The sequence below is a fragment of the Alosa pseudoharengus genome, unplaced genomic scaffold (assembly GCF_046254945.1).
Source record: "Alosa pseudoharengus isolate Yale_2024_CS ecotype anadromous, Long Island Sound unplaced genomic scaffold, YU_APseudo_1.1 YU_APseudo_1.1_scf_18, whole genome shotgun sequence".
Lineage (NCBI taxonomy): Eukaryota > Metazoa > Chordata > Actinopteri > Clupeiformes > Clupeidae > Alosa > Alosa pseudoharengus.
In genome coordinates this window covers 33,611,345-33,628,844 of record NW_027468650.1, presented here as the reverse complement: position 1 = coordinate 33,628,844, position 17,500 = coordinate 33,611,345, and the positions used below count along the sequence as shown (strand labels likewise).

General features: G+C 46.6%; 1 protein-coding gene across 7 annotated transcripts in view; it reads left to right on the top strand.

Annotated features, from left to right (window-relative positions):
• The window catches only part of LOC143131394 (receptor-type tyrosine-protein phosphatase mu-like), a 194,837-nt gene that overhangs the window by 97,888 nt on the left and 79,449 nt on the right, over positions 1-17,500 (top strand). For all 7 annotated transcript variants that reach the window (XM_076291013.1, XM_076291009.1, XM_076291012.1 and 4 more), the window contains exons 8-9: positions 14,145-14,453; positions 15,559-15,668. In XM_076291013.1, coding sequence (XP_076147128.1) covers positions 14,145-14,453; positions 15,559-15,668 — 419 coding nt within the window. The remainder of the gene's footprint in view (positions 1-14,144; positions 14,454-15,558; positions 15,669-17,500) is intronic.

Here is a 17,500-nt window from a genome sequence, read left to right as displayed (position 1 = left end):
GACAGGACTTTTGGGTTTTGTTGACACAGATAAATGGATTTACATGACTCTGGGAAAAGTGGTAATGGTGATTGTAAGAGACCTGTAGAATGGCTTTAGAGTGATATGTAGCATACTGGTATAGCATGTAGGGAGCCCATGCTGTTTGTACATAGATGTGGATTTGGATTCATGAATTTGATAACATGTCACTTGTGGAAGGTGATAAAATAATATTATAGTGAAAAAATGTAAAAAAAAAAAAAAACTAGACTAGACCAGTCCCAGTATTTGGTTATTTTACAGTTTGCTCCATTCCCTCCAAAAAAAGCAAAAAGCAGAATACAATCCAATTTTTGTTTTTTTTAGAGGACCGGGGTTTTCAGCATAAAACATAATTTCTATGGTAATTCCTCTTTTTTGCCAGAATCTCATTGGCCTATTGAGCAGGCGATGCCATTTCCTGTTCTTTCTCCAGCCTGCTGCCTGCCTTACCCTCTCTGCTGCATATGTTTTACAATAGCTGTTTCTCGCAGCCAAATGAAAGCTGACAAACTCATCTTCTCAACTGGTGTGGGGAGCGTTATGCTATTATTTATCATGACAAAAGGCATCAGAGAGATATGAATAGAGGGAGTTTAAAAAATGGAATGGGAGAAAAGGCCAGTATTGGTTTCCCACATCTGTGGTTTCCATCTCTGTTAACTGACCCCAAGGCATCTGCTGCCACCGCCACTCCGCCATTTTGGCTTGAGCCAGTCCACACGAAGTGGTCACAATGTAACCACATTATCTACCCCGAGTGGATGGACTAAACTCACGGTGACCCTCTTCCACACCCTATCTGATCAATGTCCCCTGCAGTGGGTTTGGATCTGTGCTGTTGGAAAGTCCTTCCAGGCCAACTCAAATCCAGTTTGTCAGGGCTATTGAATTGCCGATATGAGCAAAGAAAAAGGGAATGAAATGTAATACTCTCAGCCAAGTCGGCCAGGCAAAGGTGAGCCTCGCTAGCTCCCCTCTCCCCCCTCCCCCCTCCCCCCTCCTCCTTCTCCTCCTCCTCCTCCTCCTCCTCCTCAGCCCCCAACTTCACTTGAAGGACCTCCATTATTACATAGCCTGAGGTTATAATCCAAACACTCCACATTTATGCAAAAACCCAGCATGGCCTTTATTAGTGCTAATTCTCCTCACATTGCCTCGGTCGGCAGACACTTGCATTATTCACATTCTAAGCCCCAAAATGCATTTATTAGATATGTGTTGGCAATATGAGTTATGGGCAAAGACTCAGTGGCACAGGATGCAATGTATAAGTGAGGTGGGCTTTTTACAGGCTTGTTAGTCAGTCTATCAACACTACATGGTTTTGTGCTCTCTTTCCCTCTCTCTCTCTCTCTCCCACTCTCTCTCTCTCTCTCTCTCTCTCTCTCTCTCTCTGTGTGTGTTAGAGGAGTAATGGTTAGGGTGATGGTGGAGAGCAATATAGCAGTAGCATAATGCAAGGGATATGTAGGCAGGGGCTAAAAAATAAAAATCAACCTCCATTTAGCTGTTTGGAGCCCTCACCATTTTAATGGATTGCTGCAATTTATTATGCATGAGAAGTGTGGTAAATAAAATAAACCTGTCTGTTACCAGTGAAGTAGGCCATTGCTCTCTCTCTCCCACGTTCCACTCCCTCTCCACCCCTCTCCTGTCCTGCTTCGCCGCTAACAGCAGCCTCTGCCCCAGGCACCCACCAATCTATACGGGAGCAGGAATTGAGGGGGCGAACGTGCATCGCTGCCCAAATTGGGGAGGGGTGGGGGTTTGCACTGCGTTCTTTTTTGTGTATATAATCCTAAACACACGGGGGGTTTGCCTGTACAGGCCCGAGCCATCGGCTCGCAATTTAAAAGTCTGCTTCAGAGACTTTGTTTTAAAATGTGCCCTTATCTGCGTTGTAAATGATTCACCTACCTACCACCACATCAATTAGGTGTCGTGGAACACAAGCTTTACAGATCCTGGGGACAAAATGCATCACGCTTTTGACTGATGGAATTCCCCTACTGTACCTACAGCAGAAGGGATTGAACACCTTTCCTGTGTTTGTCTGAAGCTACTCATAAACTTCTGTCTTAAGTTAATTATCTCTCACAGATCAAATGGTCTTTCCCACAGGATGAACTGATGGAAGTCTCACGTGTCCTCGTGTGTTGTGTGTGTCGTACGTGCGCCAGTCATAGCCGTGTGTAATCAGATCAGGGTGGGAATGCTGACGGAGTGTTGGACTTCTGAAGGGTGGCCGTAGAGTGCATGTGACACGGAGTCAGTCACAAATCACTCCTGCATGCCCATATGATTGTTCACACAGCCGTCAGACTCTCCGTTTCTGCTCCAGAATGGGACCAGAATTCTTTTAGTACGTGATGTGTGCTGTTATAAATAGATGTGTGTGTGAGTGTATGTATGTGTGTGTGTGTGTGTGTGTGTGTGAGTGTGTGTGTGTGTGAGACTGAGTGTGTGTTCATGTTCCTGTGTGTGTGTATGTGTGCGTGTGTGAGTGAGTGTGTGTATGTGTGTGTGTGTGAGTGTGTGTGTGTGTGTGTGTGTGTGTGAGTGAGTGTGTGTTCATGTTCACCTGTGTGTGTGTATTTGTCCTTATATGGTGGCCCTGAGTGTTTTTTTCCACTTCAGCCCCTTGTGTTGCTACAAGTGACCATCTATTGTTTACTAACTGGCACCCAAACGAGAGCAGAGGTTGCCCGCTGGCTCTGGTCATCTTGGCAAGGTCTTTAAGAATCTCCTCTTTCCTGCAGCCCTGCCTGCCGGGAGAGTGAGCGTGGGCTTTAAGGACCAAACTCATTTCCCCAGCACACTCTCTCCCCGTAGGCTTGACGTGCCCTTATTCTCCACAGGCCACCACCGTCCAATCCCGGTCAACCTATCAGTCATCGGCCCCTGTGGCAGCGTCCGCTAGGTGCTCATGACACAACAATGTGTCCACAATAGGTTAACAGCAGAGGCGCCAGCCAACACGCCACTTGGTGTCCTTCAGCACATGTCGTCATTCAGCCTAGTCAGAGAGAGAGAGAAAAGGGGGAAAAAGCATGCCTTTGCCATGACAACAGGTCATTTATGCCCGCAGAGGAAGACAAACACAGAGTGTGTGTGTGTGTGTGTGTGTGTGTGTGTGTGTGTGTGTGTGTGTGTGTGTGTGTGTGTGTGTGTGTGTGCGCATGAAGGGTGGTCCCCTGAGCCTCTCGGAAGGCTTGTTTCTCAGCCCAGCCCATGTCAGGTTGAACCAGAGGTCACCCCCCTGGTCACCCTCTGAGTCTGTTCCCTGACCTTCATTTCCTCCCTTATTTCCGCTGATTTGAAACATGCCCTGTCTTGTCCGCCCCGACGCCTCCAGTGTGAGGGCCCGTCAGAGACTAAGTGAAGCTGACGCGTCTCCAGCACACGGGAAGAGGAACAGCAGAAGAGTCAACTGTGTTTTGACGGAAACTAATATGTTAGTGAAAAAAAGCGAAACAAAGTCCTCATATGAATTCATCTTTGATGGGGAAACAGAATGGGGAAAATAACACATCTCTTCTGACTGAACAGATGAATATTCTGGATGGAGATGGATGGCTAAGCGCCTCCTCTGTTGGGTGACACTTTCCCCACCTCTTTGTTCTGTTGCTATCTGCATGTTTTATCTTTCATGTAATGACGGCATAAATATTAGATGAGGGCCTGCATAAGCACATTCTCAGGAGGGCACTGGCGTGCATGTGTGTGTGTGTGTGTGTGTGTATGTGTGTGTGTGTGTGTGTGTGTGTGTGTGTGTGTCTCTGTGTGTCTCTGTGTGTCTCTGTGTGTGTGTGTGTGTGTGTAGCCTCAGAGACTGCTCATCTCATCTCTCTAGCACTGGAATGCTAATGCTAAAGACGTGTGTGTGTGTGTGTGTGTGTGTGTGTGTGTTTGTATGTGTGTGTGCCCGTGTCTGTAGGTGTGGAAACAACATACGCTTCGCCGCCCACAGTAGCTAAAGCGTCTGCTCTGACACGGATGGCGCTGTGATTGACAGCTCGTGCGCCATGCTGGTCGTGAACAGATGAAGGGGTGCCAGCTTTGCCAGACGGGCAAGATGAGCGGAATAGTGAGGGGTGGTGGGGGGGGGGGGGGGCAAAACAGAAACATGGGGGTGTTGAGAGCTCGAGTGACAGATGTGGCCCTTTCCTGGACATTTCTGTCTGTGTGTGGAGGGGGGATCAGCAGGGATTGCATGAATGGGATGTGGAAACTGAAGGTGTTCTTTCTCTTTGGTGGGGAGGGGCTCTTGTTTTTTTATTTAATTTCCTCTCCATGGCGGCGGAAGAGCCCTGTCTTTGTGGGGAGTGGAGGCCATTGTGTGGTGGAGCACTCTGTGAACGTAATTGAGTTTTGATTGTTGGGTTGTCATCATTGTGCCACTTCCCCCTGCTCTGACAAGGGCCTTTGATGAGGATGAAAGACGTGTCATTACGCAGATGGCTGTGTTGACAAATACACTTTTCTTATTCCGTGGGATATTAAAGGCAAGAAGGGTGTGCTGGTGTCTGTCTGTCGATGTCACTTTCGTGCGCTCTCTCTCTCTCTCTCCCTCTCTCTCTCTCTCTCTCTGTTTCTAGGTCTCCTCTGTCTCTCATGCTCTGTCACACAAACACACACTGACACACACACACACACACACACACAGGCACGCACACACACACACACACACACACACACACATACACATACACAGAGACAGTAGAGTGAATCATATAATAACAGCGCAAAGTGACAGTAAAATCATACTGGTGTCAGTCAAGTCTTCCATGTTAAACATAAAACGCAAAAGAAAAGAACTTGTTTTTTCTCATTGTTGTATTTTTTAGATGCTTCTTTTTATTCCAAAGCTTTTCCCTGCGCTGGCCAGAGTGAGATACGATGGTCCCCACCTCACCATGACACATTTGCTTTTCAGTTTTTTCTGGTATTGCCACATGTTTGTGAGCGCACCACCATGCTAATCTGTCACTTGTTAGGGGACAAATGGGCACTTGCATGGCGTCTTTTGTCTGCAGTGCATTTTGCAATACACCGTATATGCACCTGAGCGGTTCAAAATTGAGCGTCAAGTGCAGCAAATGTTTTTTTTTTTCCATTTGGAAGAGTGAGCACATTGCTCATGACAAAGTGTTCCCCATGCGTTTGTACATGGCATATTTTCTCCACCACTGTCAGCATATTGAAACTGATTACTAAGAGGTGATAGGATTTCTGTAAATAGTACATCGAAAAGCTATTTTTTGAGAATAATCTGGGCCAAGAAAAGAGCATCTTTTGTTTTGAGGTACTTGTCCCTCCCCGGGTTTGTTTTCGAGGTGATGTCGTGTCTTGAAGTGAATTCAAGCATTTCCACTCTCAAGCAGAACTTCACCCAAGACAATCCAGGCAATTGATGTAAGGGGCCGTGCACGGCTACTTGTTTCACTCGCTGAGGTGGATGACGAGACATCAATCTCTCTCCTTCTCAATCATACCCTCTCTCCTCTCAAAGCTTTCTCTCTCTCTCTCTCTCTCCATTTCTCTCTCTCTCTCTCTCTCTCTCTCTCTCCATTTCTCTCTCACATTCACCTTCTCATCCTCCTCCCACGCTGTCTCTCCCCTCACATTCTCACTCTACCCCCCCCCCCCCCCCACTCTCCCCCCTCCCCTCCATCTCCCTGCCACAGCAAAAGAAAAAAGAAAAGAAGAAGAAGAGGCTGTAGTCATGGCCGATTTGTTCCCCCTCATCTGGGACTAATACCTTTATTCTGCTCATGCATGCTGAGAGCATCAGCCACGGCCCTCTGTTAGCCCGCTTGCGGCTGCCGCTAGCGCACTGAGCATGCAGGTGCACGAGCCAAGCCACTGTTCTCCTTTGTACCCACATCCACTCGCAAGTCTGTTTTTTTTTTTCTTTTCTCAAAGCGACAATGGCGACGCTGTCCTTTCGACTTCTTCTTGGGCCCCGTGTTTCGGGTGGACAATGGCACCTATCTGATTTTTGACGACAACGAAAAAGGTTACGGTCCATTAGCGTCTGCGCGGGGAAAAGAACGGCAGAAACGTGGCGGTAATAACAGGGAACGTGTCTTAAATGTCAAGCCGTGGTGGCCGTTAATAGTTGACATCTAAATGTCAAATTAGAATGATTTGAGCACGATGGCGAGTCGACAGGCTCGGTGGTAATCTAGATACAGTGAGAGAATGCCAATGATGTGTGTGTGTGTGTGATAGGGGACCAACCACCCACACATAAACACACCCACACCCATACATACACACACCAAAACACCCACACATACACACTCACATGCACACACACACATACACACACACACACACACACACACACACACACACACACACACACACACACACTCACATACACATACACACACACACATTTTGGGCTTATTAGGATCTTGTCACATCCATCTTGTGCAAAGGCTAAAAGCCATTATATGTCATCTGAGTGTCCACCTTCTCATTCCTGTAGGAGGTAAAGGGGAGAAATAAATGGTGCCTCTCTCCTCCGGCTCCGGCTACAATTTATTGTGGGCATCAATGCAAAGAAAGCCCCCCTCTGCCAAGGATTATGGGTAATGAGGAACATTTATCTCCTCCTTAGGATCGACCTTCACCTTTGACCCATTAGCAGTGGGTAAATGTGACTCAGGGTGGTCCGACACACCAGGCATATGTCCTGTCAAGACGTTCTGATTGCCCCAGTTTTATCACTCCACATGCTTGTACTTGTGCTCACTGTTGAAGCCTAACGGCCTCTTAGACAACACTCATCATGTTCAGGAGCATATTGAGGCACAGTTCATATAGAGGTTGGGATGCCCGACATACACATGCACGCGCATGGTGGGTCACACACACATACACACACACACACACACACACACACACACACACACACACACACAGACGTAACTACAGCAACTATGAATAGAAGTTGAAAATCCTGGAAGTGCAAGTGTCACATATGATAAAGTCTCATGAGGTCTACATTTCAATCAGGAGAACGTTCTGTTCATTGAACAGAAAGCTGATGCAGATGTTGAGCAGATTGTGCTTTTGTCCCATGCAGTATACCTGTGCTGATATTTATGTGGCCCTACCATGTGACACCCCAAACACACACACACCACACACAGTGACACCCCACACACACACACACACACACAGTGACACCCCACACACACACACACACACACAGTGACACCCCACACACACACACACACACACACAGTGACACCCCACACACACCACACACAGTGACACCCCACACACACACACACACACACAGTGACACCCCACACACACCACACACAGTGACACCCCACACACACACACACACACACACAGTGACACCCCACACACACACACCACACACAGTGACACCCCACACACAGTGACACCCCACACACACCACACGCAGTGACACCCCATACACCCCACAGCGATGTGAGCAGTACACAACATCATTAGCCCTCACGGTCCAGGCCCCTTCTGTTCCCTATGCCACCCTCAGCTGAGCATGTGATTCTCCTCTGCACACAGATGTACTTTCTCTCTCTCTCTCTCTCTCTCTCTTTCTCTCTTTCTCTTTCTCTCTGTATCTTTTCATTTTTGTCTATTTCATTTTTTGACAAGGGAAAGGGAAAAATGTCTCTCTCCACCTCCCTCCCTTCCCTTTCTCCCCCCTCTTTACCATACCCTTTCAGCCCCTGACGTCCTCTCTCTCTCTCTCTCTCTCTCTCTCTCTCTCTCTCCCTCTCTCTCCCTCTCTCCATCTCCTCCTCACATCTCTCCCTCCCTCTTCTTTTCTCTGCCCCTCCTCCCCATATCTATCCTCCTTATCTCTTTCTCTTTCCTTCTCTCTCTCTCTCCCTTCCTCAATCTCCTTTCCTGTCACTCTCCGCGCCTGTGTACATGTCCGTCGGTGTGTATGCGTCGCCTCCAGAGAGAAGTGTGTGTGTGTGTGTGTGTGTGTGTGTGTGTGTGTGTGTGTGTGTGTGTGTGTGTGTGTGTGATTCCTGTCAGGCAGCCAGGCAGCAATACGATGCGCTTTTAGCACCGGCACTGTTTACCCACCGAGACCCTGCAGATAGTTCCGCAAACACAAACCTGCCTTCTGACGCCCGCTGGGGTGTGTTTGTGCATGTCTGTATGTGTGTGTGTGTGTGTGTGTGTGTGTGTGTGTGTGTGTGTGTGTGTGTGTGTGTGTGTGTGTGTGTGTGTGTGTGTGTTTGTATGTATGTGTATTTGTGTGTGTGTCTGTGTGTATTGTCTAGAAGAGATAAGCACATGTAAAACCCGAGAAGAAAGCCATCTGATTGTGCTGTTTCTCCCATATCCACTGATCTTGTTGTGTTTCATCCAAGGGCCTGTTTTGACTTGTTTGGAGTGAGATTGAGATACAAACAAGTTATGAACAAACTTTCAGCTTATCAAATCATACATTATTCCATCTTTGATGCCGGTTGTGATATCCTACAGATGTGCTTTCGCGAGTCAGTGTGGGATTTGGTAATCAGTCAGTCAGGTGAATTCAGCCATCTCACACACAGGAGGGAATGTCCCTTGTAATCCCTGAGATGGCACTCTTGATGCTTCTGGTAATCCGGAGCACTCCCTGGCGATAAAAGGCATTCTTGTGTACAGCATGGGACCAGTCTGACTCATGCTGACACACACACACACACACACACACACACACACACACACACATACACACACACACACACATGTGCACGTGCACCCACACACATGAATACCCAGACATATCCCCAACTGGTTCAGACCTCTCTCGATAACTGTTTAATCGTTTGCCATAATCTCTTGCCATTTATGACTGTGTGTGTGTGTGTGTGTGTGTGTGTGTGTGTGTGTGTGTGTGTGTGTGTGTGTGTGTGTGTGTGTGTGTGTGTGTGTGTGTGTGTGTGTGTGTGTGTGTGTGTGTGTGTGTGTGTGTGCGTGTGTGTGTGTGTGTGTGTGCGTGTGTGTGTGTGTGTGTAAGCATGCATGTATGTGACAGTATCATGACCCAGCAGCTATTCCCTCTTTGCTGTCTTTGATTGCCTGCTATGAAGAAGTTTTGTGTCTTATCTGTCGGCCTGCAGTCCACTGGGGGGTTATTTGTTTATAGACCAGTGCAGAGCAGGGACTTTCTACCCTATGCTGGCCTTTCTGCGTTATCTGTGCCTCACACTCTCTCTGCCACTGATAGAGGCAAACCTTTAACTCCCCCCTCCCACCCCCCACCCCCAACCCTCCTATGCTTCACATTACTTCCAGCAACAGATAATCTGTGTAAATAAACAGTGATTTGTCTGCTGGAGTTTTACCCCTCTATCTTAGAGTTTTTTTTGTCTCTCTCTCCCCCACCTCACACACACACACACACACACACACATACACACACACACGCACACACACACCTACCTCACCGCCCAGCTCGAGCTAATCAATAGATTGTTAACAGTCTTTTCACTTTCTCACCATCAATTACGGTGGGCAGGGAGAGGTCGGAAAATCGATGTGTTAAAAATGAAATCCAGGTATCCGGACCGACAGCTGGATCAGGGGCCCGTGAAGTTTGAAGGGCAAACGGTTCCTCAGGGGGGAGAGGGAACAGAACGCAGGAGAACCGGGAGCAGAGATGATATCAAGGAAAGGGAATGGGGGCGGGGGGTGCAGGTGGATATCAGAAGGTCAGCTGATGTAGACTGTCACGGTTGTAGGTTGTGCTGCATCCACCTGAAATGACAGGAACCAGACGAGGGTGTACTGAGTCTGCCATCTCCTTCCGCGTGCTCTGCCACCGGCATAATAACGTTTACCCACCTCGCTTGGTTTCATCTGAAGTGAAAATCTTTGAATATCTCAACAGAATAATAATAAAGAATAGTGTGTCTAAACACCTGTTTCAGCTTTTGATTAGTCACTGTGAATGAATGAGTCGTGATTGACTGCAATTTAACTGCCTAATTGCTCTCCAATTATGCATGGGCCTACATTAAGTTAAACACTAGTTCGATGTCACCTCTTAAGCGAGTGTGACTCTTAAGTGATCATTTTTTTCCATATTTTCTATGCAAATAGCCAGCGACCTTGTGCTCATTAGTGGTCACACAACAGTTTACCTCACGGCTTGAAGGTCACGGCCTGTAAAGGTCAAAGTGCCCCCAAAGCCACCCAATGACCGCTTCCCTGCCCCAGGTGCTGTGGGCTGTTCAGGCAGTTTAAACATGTGGGGTGTGTCGCGACGTATTCCTTTATTGATTTGAGGAGGAACTAATGGGGTCAGTTATGTTCATGTGGAAATGATTTATGATTTAATTTTTTATTTTTTTTTACTTTTTATTTTCATATATTTTTTTGCTAGTGCTTTACAATAGTATGCCATATGTCACTGTGTCACGATGAAAGCTCAATCTATGATTTGACAGTCAGGACCTTTACGGCGTTAACCTCCAAGGTTACAGAAATGGGAATCAAAGAAGATATACAGTTATGCTGGTAGCACAGTATGACTCCAGTGGACATCAAATGGACAACTTTCTTTTTCTGACTGCAAATAAAATCAAGATGAATTAGATGCGAGGTGCATTCTCCAGTCTGAGTGAGCACTCAAACGAAGCCCTAAGTTGGATGTCTAGATTGTTAAACAAGTTCACTTTTTGTCTGCTGTCTGGTCTTCCCGAGACCCGGCATTTCATGTCCTGAAGGCTAATTCTCCCATGTCCACCTCCATTACCCCTCCCCCAGGTCTCTTCGTGCTCTTGCCTTGATTGTCACCTTTAAAGCACCAGGCGTTTCAAGTACTCACAAGCCCTTCTTCAGTCACCCTCGCGGCACCCATCCCCCCCCCCGTACCCCTTGAGGCTATTTGCTCTCTCCATGCGACATCTCATTCAGAGACTTGTGACATCATTGCATTTGAAAATGTGGCTTGAAAAAGGCACCATTATGGCTGACACTTCTACATTGGTTCAGGCTTATTGCCTGGCATAACTAGAGCTGTCTGCTGCATCATTTCATTCTTGCGACTTTTTTCCCCCTTCTTAACATACTGAGCATCGAACAGAGAGGGAATGCCAAGGCAAGGAAGGGGAATCCTAATAAAAGTTTTCCATTTGATACCTTTCAAATGGCCTAGCATTACAGGGACGCGTCGATTAGGGTAAAATTGAGCAGTCAACATACAAAAGAGATTGTGAGCACTCAGGTCTTTTGCTAAAGCACCGTGGGGTTTGTGTGTGTGTGTGTGTGTGTGTGTGTGTGTGTGTGTGTGTGTGTGTGTGTGTGTGTGTGTGTGTGTGTGTGAGTGAGTGTGCTCTACAAGGTGGTCTGACATTAAATGGCTTAGTCGGTGACAACCGATTTGACTCCATCTGTGGATGGGTGTGCTGTCAGAAGTCCCAGGCTTGAGTCTTGCTGCACTCCCAGTGTGTCAGGGCAGCTATTACAGCCAAGAGATATGACAGAGACATCCCGGAGTCCGAGCAGCACTGTTTTCCATTTGAATAAGATAGGGTGCACATGGCACTGCATAGGAGATACAGTACAGGGTGCAAATGGCACTGTATACTGCTCTGAGGAGATACAGTAGCCTATATGTGTTAAATGGTTGGAATGGAATGATATTACCTGGAAAATGGAGGATAGGTGGGAAAGAAATGCAATAATATGTAATATTTATTTCCTTTTCTTTCTGAGAATCATGTTGTGGCATTACATAATCTCTAATATAGATATTCATTGGTCTGTGTAGTTTGTACATACACATATTTAAAGGATTTGATATTGTTCTTGGTCTCTGTTCCTGCTGGATTTGTGCAGTTACAGCTGGAATATTGAGTGGACATTTATCTTGCATCAGTGTGACAACCATCTTCCCTCCAACAAACACTCACACACATGCGCGCGCACACATACTCTCTCTCTCTCTCTCTCTCTCTCTCTCTCTCTCTCTCTCTCTCTCTCACACACACACACACACACACACAGTGACACACACACGCACACATCGCCCACTTTATATTTCTCTGTGCCTGCCTACTGCATCCTGGACCTTAGACTCCACTGTCATCACTCTGGAGTGCAGTTCTCGATGGTTGGTTTGACAGCATCAACAGTGTCTTTGGAGCGGCATCAAAGGCTGCGAGAACAAAAAGAGACATTGTTGCCGTTTCTGCTGAGCGCACCTGCTCCATGGCCTCCCCACACTCTTTCACTGTGGCGACTGTTGTGATGGAAACAATCACAAACCCCAAGGATGCCCTTAGCCGTCTCGAAAGATGTGTCCTCTCCAACTTGTAATGGTTGAAATAGGGCTTTTGTGTAAAGGGAAATTGCTTTCCTTTTTTAATATTGTGTGCAGAAGAAAATATCTACCTGGGCACTTCAAATTGGCATTGGTGTTATTTTGCTCTGAGTGATAAATCTTCAGTTCCAACTATTAAAATATTTCTTGTATACCTTGTCAGTTCAGGAATTTCCTATTTCATGGATAATAGGTTTATCTTTACCAGGGGTATCAGATGGCTGGCATGGATATATATGTTCTCATTTCAGTCCACCTATTTTTGGCCTATTTGCTATTAGCTCTGTTATCAATTATCAATGGTGGCTAACATGTTGAGGAAGAGCCAGTGGATAAGATGAATTGATTTAGCTGCACAAGTAGTCATCCACCACGTCAGACCTGAGTATCACGTGGAAACAACAGAGATCCCTACTCTGTTGATGATTTACAATAAAAGGTCATTTAAAAAAAAAAAAAAAACTTTAACTTTGGCTCAATGACCTCTGCCTTAAACTACATAGATTGCACCATATTAACTGGATCTGCTTTTCACAATGTGACCTGAATGTACTGTGGTCACTTATTAGCAGCCATATGCAGATGGACACTTTGATTCCGCTTCCTTGTGCCTGATTGCATTCATCTGAACACTGCTTGCAGCACCCTTCACATCTGTTTTTCTGTTGAGTTCAAGCCAATGGAGCTTCATTATAGGCCTGGTGATATTAAACCAATGGAGCTTCATTATAGGCCTGGTGATTAAAGGGTGTCTCCAGCCCTTTGTTGTACACTGCTGTCCCTCGAGCTCGGAATAAAGATAAAGACACACTTAACAGGCGGATCCGCAGATACAGACACACACCCAGAGAGTCGTCCACTCAGAGACATGTTGATTAAAAAAGACCAACTAGAATCCCCGAAACAAGGAAAAGGGGAAATGAATGTTTCAATTTTGCTTTCCCCTCATCTCAAATATACACTGGTTTAGAAGATACCATAGAAGTTGGTTGTTTTGTCTGGGGTTTTTTTGTTCATTTTATTTATTTATTTTTTCTTTTTTTCTATTTCCAATGCTGTCTCTTGTACCTGTCGTTCCCATCCCATTAGATGGGGCAAAACCAGCCTTGAGATGAGACTCGAGTGGTTTAGGTTGCCACTTAGCGCCAGCTAAAGAACTGACACATCAAGCTGGCCGTCTGCAGCCTCGCCTCAGTCCCAGCCAATAGGTGCATGTGAATGAACAAGGGGTCAGCTGAACACTATAGCGGTTGAGGAGCAAACTCCTGAGAAATGGACTGTGAATTGAACCCGGGAATGGAAATTGATCCTATTACAGTGTGCCTGGGTTGCCTGTGCATCCCCAAGGGGAGATGGGAGAGTGCAGATGGAGAAGGCAACACGGCTCCCTGATTAGACGTGAAAGGAAGGGAGCCTTGGGCTGCGGTGCAGGCTCCAGGGTGTTCTCCATGGATCAGCGCTCGGCCCATCACAATTTATAGTCAGTGTAGAGGGATAGATGAGGTTTGCCTCCTGGATAACAGCACAGCAGGAGAGGTGGGTGTAAAAGGGGAAAGGAGCAAAATACAGTGGCTGGATTCATAGAGGATTCAGGGAGTGCTAAAAGTGATTATACTTAGAACCACTTTCTCATAGCATGGTTTGATGGAATAAGACAGCAGAGCATTTTAAAACTCTGCCAGGATGCTGTTGAAACTTCAGTATTGATGTTGTTTGACACCTGTGTGCATTTTCTATCTGAAACATTTCTTTCACGCATGCATCCCCAATCCTCTCTCCTCAGATCCCATGCACGGGCCGCGCAAGTTGCAGGTGGTGGACATCAAGTCCAGGCAGATCACGCTCCGCTGGGAGCCCTTCGGCTACAACGTGACGCGCTGTCACAGCTACAACCTGACCGTGCAGTACCGGTACCAGGCGGCGGGCAAGGAGGAGACGCGCGAGGAGCTGTGCTACGACACCCTCAGCACCACCCCACAGCACACCATCCGCAACCTCTCCCCCTACACCAACGTCAGCGTCCGGCTGGTCCTGCACAACCGCGAGGGGGTCAAGGAGAGCGAGGAGATGGGGGTGCTCACTGATGAAGATGGTGGGTGGTGCAGTTTGTATTTCACACCAGTAATAAACACGCATACGAGGCAGTGTTCTAATCATTGCTCCTTATTTTATCCAATGTTAGCTGTGTTGATTATGTTGAGTTTCATTGGACATCTGGCCCCTTCTGCCCCTGAATTTTCAGACTAGGAATTTAAACAGTCAGCTTTGTGTGTTATTGTGAATAACATCACATTATTACAATGGCACTCGGCCACTGTCACCTTGAACTTCACCTCTCTAAAAACATAGCTACACCGTTGTTCGTTATTATACATTTATCTACAATAGCTCCTATTCAAATATAAAGTGGTATCTTTACATAGTGTTTATTTATTTCATTTGGCCTTACAAGTCAAGTGTGTTAGAGCCATTTCAGTCCAACTTCTCTTAGATATTTCAAATAAACTGAAGTGTTTCTACAGTGATTTTTCTTGACGTTCAAGATAGTTTTGCTGATTGATAGACTGCTTGGCCCTTTTCCTTTGACTGTCGAAGTAAAAACCTTTTTTCTTCTTTTGCCATCAACCATTGGAACACTGTCCTTGAACGCAATATCAGTTTATTTCATGTGGAATATGAAGCGCTGCCGAAATTATGTTGGATTGGAATTCACCTCCACTGAGTTCTGTAACTGGATAAGGAAAAAACATGTTTTCGTAATGGTCTCTGGTAACCTTCATCAAAACGGTTTAAATAGAGGCAGTTCAGTGTCGGCACTGGCCAAGGCTGCCACGAAAACAGACTTTGTTTTTTCCCCAGCCGAAGCAGGAGCTACGCTGGCTTAGTCCTCCCCTTTGACCCGGTGGTGGAGTACAGTCAGTTATTGCATCTCGTGCTGAATTCTCGTGTTCAGAACATGATGTGCAAAACACAAGATGTTGTTGTTCTCCCATTCCATTTTATGGGAATATTGATTTCACGAAAGGGAAAGGTTTGTCTGGGTATGTGGTTGAGGATCAATATACCGGTAGACGTGATCAGCTGCCTGCTAAACACACACACACACACACACACACACACACACACACACACAAACACACACACACACACACAATATATGGCTTGTTGTCTTTATTTGTCCACTTGCTCTCTTTCAGTGCCTGGTCCTGTTCCCCTGGAGTCCATCCACGGAAGCACTTATGAGGAGAAGATCAACCTTAAATGGCAGGAGCCCATGCAGACGTACGGAATCATCAAGCAGTACGAGGTATGCACGTGTGTGTGTGTGTGTGTGTGTGTGTGTGTGTGTGTGTGTGGGAGGGGTTGTTGGATTTGGGGCGTGTTTCTCCGCTTGGCCACCACACAGCCCAGCGCTGGCCATCCATCTTCCATCTCGGGGCGAGGACCGAGCTGCGCCATCTTTCATTCACCGCGGGGCTCTTAATTGACTAATAAATCTAACCCTAATAACCTTAAGCCCTGAATGCAGTGAGGCTTGTTAACACAATCTATTACAGGGGCTGAGGCAGGCAGATAGCGCTAATCCTGCACAAAGAACAAAGGCAGAGCATGTGGCTTGGGACGAAATCGCAATAACTATATTATTATATATTACAGCATATTAAAACATTTCCTCATCATCCTCTGCGACGGTGAACAGTGGGTGCATGTGGATTCGTGCTTCTTGCAGCAGCAATCCTCTCGCAATGTGCAGAGGATTCATGCGATGACAGCGATGACATTCTGAAAGTTACTCTGGGTAAAAAGACTTCATGGGGGGGCTACAGTGGTAGGCTGACATCCTCTGTCTTTAACGGCAGGAATGTTCTAGACCAGGCTAAAATCTGTCTCAGTTCTTTCCCCCTGTAGTTAGAAGAGGGGTGGGGGTGTGTGAATGGGGTGGGTAAAAAAAGTTCAACTGTTGAATGAACTTGGAAACTGCACCTCACTCGTGTTTTGTGGTTTGAGCGTGAAGCTTTTTCCACACTGCTCAGAATAGCCACTTAAGGCATACCTGAGGATCACGGTCACAGACACGTTTCAATGTCGGAATGCGGCGTTTGCTTTTGCATGTGCAGTCATGCTCGACACTCCGCAAGGCCACTTTCAGTCCTCCAAAGATCAACAGCATTAAAAGTGGGAATATTTTTTGCCACAACTCGACCCAACAAAAAGTCACTGTTTTTGAGGTCTCACTAGACCTCGCTGAGCACTTCAAATTCAAACACACAAAAAAAACCCTCTGTTGATTCTCATTTGCATGGAAGGTTGCGGACGGCTCAGAAATCTGCACAATGCGTTACACAAGCCCTTTTTGTGTGTGTGAGTGTGTGTGTGTGTGTGTGTGTGTGTGTGTATATGTGTGTGTGTGCAGTCAAAGAACCATTGTAGCAGAACTTCATTTGTAAGGGGGGTGGGGGGGCTCAGCAATTAAGCTGTCACATAGCACCATTATGAAATTACACTCTGTCATCTCCTCCCCCTGCGATGTCAGGGTGTCAGGATTATGATCTGCCACATTTTAAAAGGCAAAAAAGGGGAGCAAATCAAAGAGTTTCACTCTCATTAGTGGCTGATTGACTAACCAGCGTTTATTATTTTTTTCCGCTGTGGCATTATGCAAAAGCCCCAGGGACTGTTCAGGCCTTTGAAGGACCTTTTTGCTCCCAAACAGCCTTTGTTCCCGCCTCACTTTCAGCTTCCTCCGAGGGGCTTCACAAACAGGTGTGTGTGTGTGTGTATGTTTGTGTGTGTGTGTGTGTGTGTGTGTATGTTTGTGTGTGTGTGTGTGTGTGTGTGTCTGTGTGTGTGTGTGTGTGTGTGTGAGTGTGTGTGTGTGTGTGTGTGTGTGTGTGTGTGTGTGTGTGTGAGTGAGTGAGTGAGTGAGTGTGTGTGTGTGTGTGTGTGTGTGTGTGTGTGTGTGTGTGTGTGTGTGTGTGTGTGTTGTGTGTGTGATGAAGTTATATGAGTGCCGCAGGTGCCGTCCATGGAACATATTTGCTTTTTTATTTTCTTCCTCTTTCATTAGGTTTTCTGGTGCCCACATCTACCCCTAAAAAAGAAAACACACACACACACACACACACACACACACACACA